At 42.5% G+C, this 14,230-nt stretch overlaps 1 protein-coding gene across 3 annotated transcripts in view; it reads right to left on the reverse strand.

Annotated features, from left to right (window-relative positions):
- Nucleotides 1-14,230, reverse strand: part of SMAD9 (SMAD family member 9) — a 34,052-nt gene continuing 19,822 nt past the window's right edge. For 2 of the 3 annotated variants that reach the window (XM_082221580.1, XM_082221579.1), the window contains exons 3-7: nucleotides 9,620-9,874; nucleotides 8,708-8,845; nucleotides 6,541-6,762; nucleotides 5,396-5,652; nucleotides 1-3,108 (exon numbers count right to left, since the gene is read on the reverse strand). In XM_082221580.1, the coding sequence (XP_082077706.1) occupies nucleotides 2,965-3,108; nucleotides 5,396-5,652; nucleotides 6,541-6,762; nucleotides 8,708-8,845; nucleotides 9,620-9,874 (1,016 nt within the window). In that variant the 3' untranslated portion in view covers nucleotides 1-2,964. The remainder of the gene's footprint in view (nucleotides 3,109-5,395; nucleotides 5,653-6,540; nucleotides 6,763-8,707; nucleotides 8,846-9,619; nucleotides 9,875-14,230) is intronic. The other variant, XM_082221581.1, reaches the window with a different exon arrangement.

The raw sequence follows: 14,230 nt of genomic DNA on the forward strand, positions 1-14,230 counted from the left end.
TAGCAGCACCTCATCCACTACCTTCCTGTGAGAATTATTTTGCAGGTAATTTTTTAATAGGAAAACGGCAGGCCTGAACACTAGGATGCATTAAAAAAATAATAATGACAGAACACTCATAGCTCCACAATGATAAAAGATTTTCCACAAGAGGCTTCAATGTGCTTGCAATTGTTGACACACATAACTGCCTCAAAACATGTCTTTTCCTTAAACTGGCCATCAATAAATAGCTTTTCTAGTAAACGGCTTTTAAATATTTCAGGCAGCACATCTCAACAGATGGCACATTTATGAGAACATTGAAAGGCTATAAATTTTATACTGGTTGATAACTTGGTACAAAAAGTACTATTTAAAGGGGCCATTTCTATATGAAGAGCCGGAACAGAATATTGAAGGAAATGGTCTGGTCCCCGTCCCCCCCCCTTGTGGCAGTAATTAGTTTATTTCTATGTGCTGGGTTCAGTTACTTCTGCTCTTTGTGGCTGAACAGAGCCTCTAACTTAGAAGCTAAGGATGATTTAATAGTCATTAACTGTCCATTATTAGAAACATTGGAAATTAAGGATGCTGGCAGTTCAGTGATATTTCAGAGTCTGTGCTCCTAATTACCACTGCTGTCATGTGCTACACAGCTTCTGGAAGGTGCAAAAAGAACACTCATTTGATTCTTAGCGCAGCAAGTGTAAGAAGATACCAAAAAAACAAAAACAAACCTGCACTAATTAGACTGTGAAACAAGTAACCTAGATACTGTTTGGTGAGAGAAAGAATCTTCCATGTTCGCATCAAACACAGGAAACTATGAAGTTTCTATCTTTTAAAGCAATATGCATCCTGCTATTTTTGAAACATCTTTATATAGGCACACTTTTTTGAGGTAGAGACTAGCAATCCTAGGTATAACTAATCCTGTCTGAAGATGCTACATCAATGAGGTGCACTCATATGACACCATTAAATGTTGTCCATATCTATTTTTCTACTCGTGTACATTTTGATGTCCTGTTTCGTTTCTCCTATTCACTCAAAATCCCAATTAGCAGCAGAGATGCATATTTGTAGCAAGAGCAATAATCTGTCCAATTCAGAAAGATGGAGCTAACTGGCAATGAAATGCAAAAAAAGAAAAAGGGGGGGAAAAAAGACTGTGACAACTGAATATAGAGTAGCGGATAACCACACTTCAGGGTTGCCAGGGCTACTTTTTTTCTAAAACCCCATGATCTACTAGTCAGAGTCAGGTGCAAAAAACACAAGAGTTCCTGTCTGAACACATTTTGAGCCCAGGAATTTGTTTTAGGTACTAGAAATGAACTGAACTCGCTGTCCTTTCCCATAAAAGTCTACTCCTTGTTAGCTTTCTCCATGTCCCTTGTTGATCTACTGCCTATCACCCCAAGATCTATTAGCAGATCCTAATCTACTTTCTGCCCACCCCTCAATTACAGCCTTTTAAATCTGTTCTTCTGCATTTCACTATTATGTTAATTCTCCCTTTCACATACACAAAAATGCAGAATAGGACATTTTACGTGAAAAAAGTTAACTAGAGAATTCAAGGAAGGAGCTACATATTACAGTAAGCAAGGAGCAGTTGCCAGAAACATTTAGGGCAGCCTTTCTCAACCTGTGGGTCCCCAGATGTTGTTGAACTACAACTCCCATCACCCCTAGCTAGCAAGGGCAGAGCTCAGGGATGATGGGAGTTGTAGTCCAGCAACATCTGGGGACCCACAGGTTGAGAACCGCTGATTTAGGGCATTAAAGAAAATGCATAAACCCATTAACACCCAGTACTGAGTACTCATGTCCTGGTATCAAGATGGTGCACGTCCCCCACCACACACATAAACAAAGAGGGTGTGGAGGAGGAGTTGCACAATTTCTTGATGCCACAACACAGGAACTTTGTCCTAGACAACAATGCAGGGGGAAGAACTAAATGCACTGGCTGTATTCAGCAGCGGCTGCATGTGTCTTAGATAATGTGGGGCGGCATGGGAAAATGCCCCGGGCCGAGCGTGTTAGGACAATTGTTCTAGGGACATTACTGGTCACACTACTGTCTTCTTAACTAAATAGACATAATACATCACATGAAAAAAAGAAACAAACAAACAAACCCCGGCGTGGGAGGTGAGAATTAAATGTGTGAGCACCAGCCATCTGCTCAGTATAACACATAGTTCCAGCAATGGCCATCCTCCTTTTGAAAAGCAAATTTTAAAACTTGAGGCTTGAAATGACCTGGGCACAGCATGGTTGAAAACTCGGGTTTGTGTGAAGAATCAGCACAACTTCTATGAGATCTGTGGGTGGGGTTTCCTTGCCAAGCATAGTTTTGCTCCCTTCCCATGACTGATAAAGGTGCAATAAATTACCCCAAATAATGACAAATAGGCCATTTAATGGAGGGCAGGCCTGCAAATGGTATTTATTTGTTATAAATAAATGGAACCTCTGCGATCAGATTTCGTGTTGAGTACTGCCTGCCAGGGGCAAAACGGGGGGTATTCAAAGCTGTCCACTCCTGAGCTTCCAGAGGCTATTGCAGAAAGTCGACAAGATGGAGCTTCATCTATTCTAGCGAGGTTTTTACAACCCAACTTTGCTTGATTTGCAAAATGCACATGGGCCTGTAGAATTTAACTTTGCTTAGTGCATAATTTTATTAATTTATTTATTTATTTATTAAGAATACAAATAACACTGGTCTTATTCCATTAACCACAAACTGGCCTGCTAAACCCAAACATCAATACCTTTGTCAGCAGGCAGCAACACAACGGATCATACAACCATCTTATGAACTGAAAAACACTGAACATAGCATGACAAAAATCCACCAACAATATACTATATACATAAACCTTCATATATTTACAGCTACATACAGAACTTTAGGTTGGCTGCAAGGTGAGAAAGTTCTGCATCCCATAGGTGGCTGGTAGAGGATTCTTAAGAAACGGAGGAGATTGGGTTATGAGGAGAACCCATTTGCGTCAGCACCTTATCTAGCCATTGCAATGGTCCATGCAGGTGGATCTCGATCCAGCACGGAGTACTCGTGACATCCTGCCGATGATACTCCGCTCCCCAGCCCTACAAAACAGGAACAAATGCCAAAGGATTTTAAAAAAACACCAAACACTCTCATGGTATTTGCCATCTTAGTCTTCTTTCCATGAAGGCAGATCAAATTGTAGCAATAGAAGGTTGTGATAGCCAATGGCTGAACAATAAAGTATAAAATTAATTGCGGCAAGATAAATCTGTTCATTCAAGGAAACTGATCACAGACAAATCTGCAGTAAAGCAAAAAGCTCCATTGCATTGTCTCAAATTTGAACAGATTTTATACTCTCTTAGGTCATTATCTAGGATGCTAAAGGTCTGTAGCTCAAATGCACTTGCTTTGAGGATGGTTTCTGAACATACAGAGGCCCAATTCACGCTTGAATGACTCACAAATGAACATATGAAATGCATTCACTGAGCAGCACTGTGCTTGGAGACGATAAGATTGTGAGTTGCTGTTTCACACAGACAAACCATCACTCAGTGACAAATCATCACCCATCACAAAAGCAGAAATTTTCTTTCATAAGGCATATATTATCAGGGGAAGAGAGATAAGATTTGTGACCCACTTAAGTGAATATTTTCTCTTTTTTTAAATAATTAGTTTTCCAACAAATTGAACACCACACTACAAAAAACCAAAGTGAATATTTTCTCTTACCTCGTTTTGGTGTAAGGCGCAAACCTTGAACATATTTATAGTTTTAAATGTGTACATTAATGCCAGGTAATCACTCCTATGTAAATCACCCAAAATCGCTGTTTTAAGGCTCTTCTATTTGTTACTAAGTTGCAACATGTCAATCACAGCCGTAATAGGATACAGAGGTGGCAGAAGGAAGAAATCAGACTTTGCACAGAGAGAGAGAGAGAGAGAGAGAGAGAGAGAGAGAGAGAGAGGCCATCTGTTATGCTGCATAATGCTCACATCTGACTTTATATGAATGAAACGGTGTCTGACACAGCACGGTGCCTATCAGATTCTTGGTTCATTAAGCGGTTCTTTAACCCCCTCTGCTGGTAGTTTAAAAACACTGACAAGTATAAAAAAAACCTAAGATCATGGCCACTGGTCCCATCACTTCCTGGCAAATAGAAGGAGAAGAAATGGAGGCAGTAAGAGATTTTACTTTCTTGCGTTCCATGATCACTTCAGATGGTGACAGCAGTCATGAAATTAAAAGACGCCTGCATTTTAGGAGAAAAGCAATGACAAACCCAGACAGCATCTTAAAAAGCAGAGACATCACCTTGCCGACAAAGGTCTGTATTGTTAAACCTATGGTTTTCCTAGTAGTGATGTATGAAAGTGAGAGCTGGGCCATAAAGAAGGCTGATCGCCGAAGAATTGATGCTTTTGAATTATGGTGCTGGGGGAGACTCTTGAGAGAGTCCCATGGACTTCAAGAAGATCAAACCTATCCATTCTGAAGGAAATCAGCCCTGAGTGCTCACTGGAAGGACAGATCTGAAGCTGAGGCTCCAATACTTTGGCCACCTCATGAGAAGAGAAGACTCCCTGGAAAAGACCCTGATGTTGGGAAAGATTGAGGGCACAAGGAGAAGGGGACGACAGAGGACGAGATGGTTGGACAGTGTTCTTGAAGCTACGAACATGAGTTTGACCAAGCTGCGGGAGGCAGCGGAAGACAGGAGTGCCTGGCGTGTTCTGGTCCATGGGGTCACGAAGAGTCGGACATGACTAAACGACTAAACAACAACAAAAATGTCCAAGTCACAAAACGCACTGTTTTTGCTTCACTGGGCCCCATGGGATACCCTTTATATACAAACCTGGTGTGCCACCAGCTTATATGATTAAGATACTAGAAGCCTTTCAAAGGATTCTAGGTAAATATCAGGAGTATCCAATTAGTACAGGCTGTTCACCCAAATAAGCAGATTGAATAACTAGATGTCCTTGTGTATAATTAGACCAGAAGATTGCAACAGAAGAGTGTGCACCTGTGGAGATGTGGCTATTACATGGGAGAACAAAAGCCGCCCATGTTTCCTTGCCTGCCTTCCAATAACTATGGCCAGGAATAGGAGGGGCCACCTTGACAAATTACAGAGGCATGTGGCAATTTCCCCAGTCGCTCTGACTTGAATCCTACGTGACGGTTGGGTAGAAATGAACTTACACGCAGCGCCTCACGCAAGCAACACCTGCTCCCCGTGTCTGTGAATTGCAGAACTTGCTTTGCTGGCTGCTGTTCGGAAAAAGCTCCGCTGACAATTAATCGTGCCACATTGGCAGCTCGCACCCGTAAGGTTGGGGGTAGAGAAGACAGGAAGGAGTCCTTACTTTGACGAAGCTCATTCGAATGGTGCACATCTTGGTCAGCTCATACACCACCTCGAAGCCGTGGTTCACGGACTGGGCCAGCAACTGGGCAAAGAGCTGGTTGTTGAAAATCTTCAGGCTGCAGCCGCTGGGGATCTTGCAGACGGTGGCAGGGTGGAAGCCGTGCTGGTAGTTGCAGTTGCGGCTCTGTACAAAGATGCTGCTGTCACTCACGCACTCTGCGTACACCTCTCCCCCCACGTAATACAGGTGGACACCTGAAAAGGGGGGTGGGGGAGAGAGGAGAAAACAGAAAGGTTTCAACATAGATAAAAGCAAATTTATTTATTAATTCACTGCCATTTATGTACCGCCTTTCTGCCAAGGCACCTAAGGCAGTTTACAATTTTGTAAGTACTGAGACAAAAGATGGACAATATTACTATTATTATTATTTTCGTATCCCCCACCCATCTGACTGGGTACATGTAAAATTGGGGGTGGGGGGGCATAGTCTGCCTGCAGCAGATCCCTTCATCAATTAAATTTACCAGTTCATAATAGTACAGTGGTACCTCAGGTTACATACGCTTCAGGTTACAGACTCTGCTAACCCAGAAATAGTGCTTCAGGTTAAGAACTTTGCTTCAGGATGAGAACAGAAATCGTGCTCCGGCGGCACGGAAACAGCGGGAGGCCCCATTAGCTAAAGTGGTGCTTCAGGTTAAGAACAGTTGTAGGTTAAGAACGGACCTCCGGAACAAATTAAGTACTTAACCCGAGGTACTACTGTATACTATTTGCTTAACAGTGCATTATGTGATAATACAGTACAAAAAAGACACTTTTCTTTGAGAGAGAGACATTATAGTCTTAAAATATAGACCACTCTAAAAATCTGTGCTTGGAGAAGGAGTTTGGCAGCCATTCCTCACCTAAGTTTTGAAGGAGCCTACTTGCTGCAGGCTTCTCACACTTCTCACTCTTTGGAAAACAAAGAAAGTGCTCCTGAGTGGCCTGCTCGTCATACCTCCTTGTGTAGAACCCGGATCCAAGTGCACAACCCAACCTCTGGGTGCCTTGGAACGCAACCCCAGCGTAAATGGGGAGCTGCCTGCGGTCCTGAACATTATTTGCTACCACTGCAATAAGGGGCTTGCTCTCACCCTTTCCTATGTGCCTCCTGGTGTTTTCTATCGTGGAATTCCTGTTCACATTAGACAGCAGCCCAAGGCAGAACCTGTTCTTATTGTTCGACGGATCTGTAAAGCCATCTATCAGTATGCTTCGCGAAGAGGCCTGGAAAGTCTCTCCGACTCGGTTGTTGAGTTCATAGTACGCTACCGAACACCAGTGCTGTGGCTCCTCATAGCAAACGGGCCGGAAGTCTGGAAGGAAAGTCAAGAATGAAGAAAAGAGGCAGGGCCATCTCTTCCCTCACAACAATATGTCTAGTCACATATGCTGTCAGGAGTTGCCTCCATGGCAAGTTCCTTTTCTTCCTAATCTTCCAGCTACATCATTCCAAAATACTGTTAAGTGTATATTCAGACAGCTGGAAGGTACTGGTTCTGGCTGCAGTAAATGACAAAAGGGATACTCATCAAGGGGGTGGAGCAACTGACCTATGAGGAAAGTTTTTGATATGTTTGGGCACCATGAGGTGAGTTTTGATGCTCCCACCATGTCATCTGATTCTACCCTGATTAACTTGGCGCGATGTGTATTTAGCAAATTTGTCCTGAAGTGGATCTGATCCTTCTGTGTTCATAAAATTCAATATATTGCTTTTATTTTCCGATTGGTGACAGCCCCACCATTAAGTACGGTGCACTTCTGACACTGCTAAAGAGTGCCTGACAATTCATCAAATCCACCAGCCTCAAGTTGAAGGCTGCAAGTCACTATCACTCCTACCACATGGCAAAAACAAGGAGTAACTCATGTCCTGAAGCAGGTGGAATAATTCTGTTCTGATTTGAATTATAACAACTCAGGAAAGGGGTCTAAGGGATCACAAAGTACCCTGAAAATATCCACTTGCTGAGCTGTGGAATGGAAAGGGCAAACATGACTTGAGCAGCCTTTGGAAAAGGAACAGAGGCTAGAACAGAAAGCATTAGAGTGGCTTTGTACATTACAAGGTAAGATTTATGGCAGATGTAAGCAGGCACCAGTGCATTTGCTTTCCGCTACACATTGTAAGTGTGATGTTCCAAGGAGAACTGGACCATTAGCACGTCCTCTTTTCAGATGTGATAATATGGTGATAAATGAAAAAGCGAGGTGTACTTTGGCACCTCCTGTCTCCTGTGTGTTGAGGAAGGATGACTTCAACCTTACTCACCACTGCAACTCGAGACAGTAACAGGTGCCTTCAAACTTCAATATATCAAATATTGTAAGCAGTTCCGATAGTCTTATCTCAAAAACAATGTTAGAGATGGTAAGTTCAGAAAAGAACAAATGCATTAATTAACCTTCACTTTATCAAAAAATAAAAAGTGGATTTAGCTTACAAAACCACAGCTGTAATCAGGAACATGGAAAGCAAAGTGTTTTAGCTTACAGGGCAGGAGGTGGCACACACATTGATTTGGAAAGCAGCGGGTAGTGGAGTTATTCTTTGCTCTCTCAAAATGTAAGCTCTCACAGCTTTTGCAATAAAACTGATAGGCAGTAGGTTTAAGTCAAAGAAAAGTTATGTGGGAGATATCCTGGAAAATTCACTGCCAAAGGATGCTGCACGGCTTCACTTCCTTACCTGCTGAAGTGGGATTTCGGATTATGTTTGCCTCATGCTGCTGCATGGCAAACAGATTTGGAAAATATGGGGTGTCTCAACAGCAGCATGCCTATAAGGGCTCTTTGGATAGGCCAACAGGCCTATCAGATACTAACCAATGGAATAGTGGTCTAATCTGACTTTGTCTGTGGAGATTTTTTTTTATATAAAAAATGCTTTAAAGAAGTGCCTCATGCAGCCCTGGAGTTGGTGGGATCACTGGTTGTCACATACATAGAAAGCACGACCTGAATGTGGACTAGAATGTTTCTGCTTCCTTGGGCTTTCATTTATCAGACTAATGGCTGTTTTCTCAGCTCAGAGGTAGCCTTCAAACAACTAGCTAGTTTACCAATATTCCAGCCACATCAATTAGAACCGTACCAATAATACTGTATTCTAGTGGTTCAGCACTGGAAGCAATTTCATTAAGCATCACTTTTAATCCAGGTTAAGGATTTGATTTTTTCCCCCTGCTGTCAGAGGCCTATAAATCAGGCATAGCTCAAGTCATTTCCCCCTAAAAAATGATACAAGTATTTACATACTTTCAGGTTCTCCATCGGCAGATTTACCTCCATTGGGCAATGACAGGACTAACTGATTCTCTGCGGTTGCATGTATAGAGCGTCCATGGTGGTTTCCTGGCGTTTCTCTCATGTTGTAAGGCGGAGGTGGCGTTTCAACTAGAGAGGGGGGATAGAAAAGGAGAAAGCTACTGGGCCTGCCATTTCATTAACTGACTAGTTTACGTTCACTGGAGAAGGAGCAAAACCTTCTGACTTAAACTGAATCCGTGTCTCATCCAAATTAAGATGGATTTTCAAGGGTTTTTGTTTCAGATGAAGGATCAGACACAGGGCCCAAGATTCCCTTGTAAACATTTCGACAGTGCACATCACATGAAATGATGAAAGCAATACAACTGCTAACACCAAAATTGTACGGACTGTATGCTTTCATATGAACCAAATACCACACAAAAGTTGATATTCCATGTCCCCAAAAAGGTAAAAGGTAAAGGACCCCTGGACAGTTAAGTCCAGTCAAAGGGGACTATGGGGTTGCAGTGCTCATCTACTTTCCAGGCCGAGGGAGCTGGTGTTTATCCACAGGCAGCTTTCTGGGTCATGTGGCCAGCATGACTAAACCACTTCTGGTGCAACGGAAAACAGAGCGCACGGAAACGCCGTTTATCTTCCCGCCGCAGCAGTACCTATGTATCTACTTGCACTGGTGTGCTTTCGAACTGCTAGGTTCGCAGGAGCTGGGACAGAGGGAGTTCACCCCGTCACGGGGATTCGAACCACCAACCTTCAGATTGGCAAGCCCAAGAGGCTCAGTGGTTTAGACCCTAGTGCCACCCGCATCCCTCTTGTCCCCAAAAGAGAAGTCACTGTAGACCCATTCATCAGTACTGGAAACGTGTTCAGGGAGACTGCCGCTTATTTATTTTTTACCTGTAAGTTGATAAGGACTTCCTGGTGTAGAGGAACTTCCGGGGGAGTCGGGGTAGCTCATGCTGCTAGGGGACTGAGAGAACATGTGGGGGGATGCCGGGAGAGGGGGGCATGGAGGATGCTGGAAAGAATCAGGGTAGGTCGCGTTATGAGGCATCAGTGGCTCACTGTGAAGAGACGCATTCCGGAATTTGGCAAGGAGGCTGAGGTGAGGGTTGAACTCACTATGTCTTGGAACCAGAACAGGAGGCAACACTAGAACAAGAGGGAAAACATGTCCGGCATTAAAAGCAGTTAGGGGCACAGTTTGAACTGGTGTCAGGCAGTTTCCCTGTTTGCTTCTCTTGCCCAATTACTCTGGAAGCAGCTCTCCAGAATCTCCTGAACCTTTCACTTAAGAGACGATTGAATCTGAGATCTCCTGCAGCAAAGCACGCACCACACCACTGAACTGTGACCTCTCCCTAGTTACATGAGATGCCACTCCTAAGATCTGGCATGCCAGTCACGTTACCAAACTTTCATGCAAGAACGTATGCAATTCCTGGAAGGGGGGGGCATGCAAATTCAAATTAAATAACCTGTGAGTGCATATTAGGAATTTCACAAGTAGAGACCTGTGAAAATTCCTTGTCCTTAAGGCTGCAAAGGTCTGAAGACTGGTGGGCGAAAGACACTGAAATCTCAGAAACCACAGGTGGTGGGGAAAGAAGGAAGGAAGGAAGGAAGGAAGGAAGGAAGGAAGGAAGGAAAGCATGACGCAGAATTTTCAGTGGTGCAAGTAGCAAGGCTTCAATGCAGTATCTGAATCACCTTGTCATACATATTTTAAAGACAAAATTTATAGGGTACAAAATCTCAAATAACAAAACATATTTAGTCTAAGTAGCCAATTAATATAATTATTCAGAAAATGTAAATTACTGTTTCCTAAGTTCTACGAACTGATAAAATTTAAATCATGAATGCAATTAATATTCTAAACTTCAGGTCAACAAATAGAGAAAATGTGCAAAAACATGCTATGTATAAAATGGGAAATGAGGCTGGCTGGGAAATAACTGGCTTCCACACTAGCAAAACAGCAACCCCAAGAGAAACCTCTACTGGATCTATCCCATCAGAAACAAAGAGGACTGTGTGACAATAATAATATAAGGGTGGTGATTAGGGAAATCACACATATATTTGGAGAATTTTACCATTATACATGAAAAAGCCACCTTCCCACCGTAAATGGAGGGGGTCCTTAAAATAAAAACCCACCCATTCCACATTTACCAAAAGTTGACAGAAATTTGAAAGGTCAAGTATTACAGAAGTCAGAGAAACTATTATATCTTTATAGGGCAATAAATCTCAAGGGCCAGATGGAATTACCACCAGAATATGATAATGCTTTCTTTCTGACATATTGTTAACTCCATTAACAGATGTAATAAAAAATACATGAGAACAGAAGATTTGTTGACTCATGGGTCTAGAGAAACGCTGGCAGGAGATCTATGACTGATCTCTCCCAACATTTCCCCCCACCCAATCAAACACACCCACGGGGAAGAGGGAGTGCTAATTTGACTAAGAAAGGGGTATGGGACTTGGAAGAAGTGTTTTCAAGTCTCCCTCCCTGAATTATTTTCCCCAATCTAATTCACAACCTGCCCCTGAAGTTGCAATTGGCCAGGAAGGAGAACAATACTAGGCAAGCCAGGAAAGGATCCAAGGAATGAATCATCATATCAACCAATATCATTATTAAATTTATGATTACCAGGTGATGGCAACAGTATTAGCAAGGAGGTTTAAAATAATTATAGGACACAATATTCATTTCCCCCCTGCTCTTCAGCAACACCCAGGTTGCTAGACTAAACAGCAACACCCAACTTACATATATCACTGGTAAGGCAGTCCCTGCCCTCAGGATTACAATCTAAAATACACAACATGAAAGGGAATGGGGATGGGAGGAAAGAGGAACATTGTAGTGTCCTTCCGTAGGGGAATCTGGCAGTCACATGGCTCCTTGGCATGATGCTATGCTATGATGAAATGTCATTTTGGGGCATTTAGTGGGGATGGGGTTTTTTTTGGGGGGGGGAATGGACACCCAGAAGAGCTCTGTTGCTGCTGCCACAGATTGCAGCAAAAGAGACATTTTTAAAAATTATTTATTTAAAAGAGAGAAATCACAACCACTTGCGTAAGGTCCCAGGTTTAAATCTCCAATTAAGAACTGCTAAGTGTCCCCTGTCTCAGACCCTGGTGTGCTTCTGCCAATCAGGGTAGGCAATACTCAGCCAAATGGACCAATGGTTTGACTCAGTTAAGGGCTTCCTGTGCACACACCCCACTTGAATCTTATTGAATCATCTTAAGCTCAAGATACATAAATGCAAGAAAGAAAGGGGTTTTTCGTGGCTATATCTGTACTACACTGCAAGTGAGCCAATGGAAGAGATTGGCTGAAAGACAAAAACACATATTCTTGCCATAAGAACAGAAGCAATTATTGTTATTTTGGCGGAAAGTCCATTGGAGCAATGCCACAGTCAAACGGAAGTAAACAATATAATTTACTCAAGAGTGGACAATTTTATTGCCGAGTTAAACAGATGTCAAACAGATAAACAACTATACAACTTTCCAAACACAACTGAAGGCAGGACTGTACTGGGATGCCTTTTAATGTTTGATGTTAAAACATTAACATCCTAGGTGGGTCAGAACTATGCAGTGAAACAAATGCCTCCATTTCCCTCCCCACTATCCTGTGCGCAACCTATAGGACATATGAGATCACACAAAATTAGGGGTTTTTTATCATGTTTTTAAAAAGATGTTAGTTGAAGATATCAATTTTAAAAAATATTTCCAGACAGGAACTTAGGTTAAATTCCAAAAAGCAGATACATGAGGTGCATAAATAACTTTGGTAGAGACTAATCAGGAACTGCATCAGGAAAGCAGGTTGAGCATTTTAGAGGCCAATTCCCAAGACTGTAGCTGAAGATCCATATACAAATACACATCGTTCATTGATTAATAACAGTCAAACACACATCATTTCCAGATTTGGGCATAGCCTCTGCCCATAGTCTCAGAGACCAGGTACAATCCATGCTTTCTCTCTTATGCTCCTCCAGTGCTCTCTCAGAAGAAAGGGCAAGAATTAGCAAAACAAGGAAGACCAAAAGCATAGGCTGTTGACTGCTTGGCAGAGGAGCCTAAGCGTTCAGGTTAGGCTGATCCCTGAACCAGTCTTGTGTACTGGCTTCAGAAGGTGAGGCCGGCCAACGCGGTAAAGCCCAATTATCCTAGCAATGTGAGAGAAGGTGAGCTCATCTGGGGCCTAATCCTCTCCAAATCATCAACAGGATTTTCCAATCCTTTCAGAGTGCAGGTGTGACAATATTGTAGGGCAAAAAACAACAACCACCTTAGGCTCTGTTAATGAAATGTCTCTTGTTTGTTTTCCTGTGCTTCCTCCTACAACATCCTGTCCTGAATTCCCATGAGCGTCCACAGTACCAGCGAGGCAAAAAGCAGCTGGGAGGACATAGATTAGGTAAATGATGTCAGGGTACCCCAGCAAAGGGTTAACGAGTCCATGCCCTAGGGGTGCTTTTCACTGGATATCTACATATTGGGTGACTGATGAATTATTCCTTGCATAGCATCTAGTATGGCTTTAAGAAAGAAGCTTTTAAAAAAACTACCCTCTGAAGTTTCAGCACCCTGGACAAGTACAAATATGAGCAAGAACCACAACGAGAGAGGAACCTTTGGAGAAGGAAATGCAATTAACCAGCACCTACATTCCAGGAATATACTACCACAATGGCTTTTTTTCACACCTGATTTGTGACTTTAGGGCAGCACTTGAAGGAGGAGACAAGAGTTTGCAAAACCACAGCAGCAAAGTAAGTTGAGTTCCACTGTGCAAAGCTGCACTTGAGGTAAAGCAATCATTTGTCTGCTTCATTCAGTGCAGAACAGAAGCACAATCCAAATTTGCCATGGCACATCTGACCAATTTAGGGTAGCTCTGTAACTACACAGAACATTATAGGCTGAGTTGCAAATTATTTCATTACATGACCACAGCACTGTTCTAACAGTCAAGTTTAACTTGGTGTGTGATTTACACTGAGAGAGCGGAGGAGAATGTTGAATCTTACCTCCCCAGTGGAATGTTCCCAATCCAATCCCCAATTCTTGACATTTTTTTTTAATGCAACGTATGGCAGATATGATCACAGATCTCCAGCATCTCGTCTAGTCTCCCCTTTATTTTGGAAAATGTGTCATGTATTTCTCTTCTCCTATTATTACATTTTTACAGGATGTTTTAGAATTGGCATGAATTTGTTCAATTTCAATTGTTTTATGATTCTGTATATTTGCAAGGTTGCAAGAGACTGTTGTTAGCTGCCCTGGGCTCCAATCAGGAGGAAGGACAGGGTATTTAAAACAAAGAAACAAATCACTAAATAAAAACAAAATTTTGCCTTCTCATCAGTGACTCTGAACTTGGCTCACACACTTAAAAAGAAGAAATCCCATAAATAAAAACAAACGCTGTATCACAACAAATCACAGCGGCCAAAA

The sequence above is a fragment of the Podarcis vaucheri genome (genome assembly GCF_965113315.1).
Source record: "Podarcis vaucheri genome assembly, chromosome: 4".
NCBI classification, from domain to species: Eukaryota; Metazoa; Chordata; class Lepidosauria; order Squamata; family Lacertidae; genus Podarcis; species Podarcis vaucheri.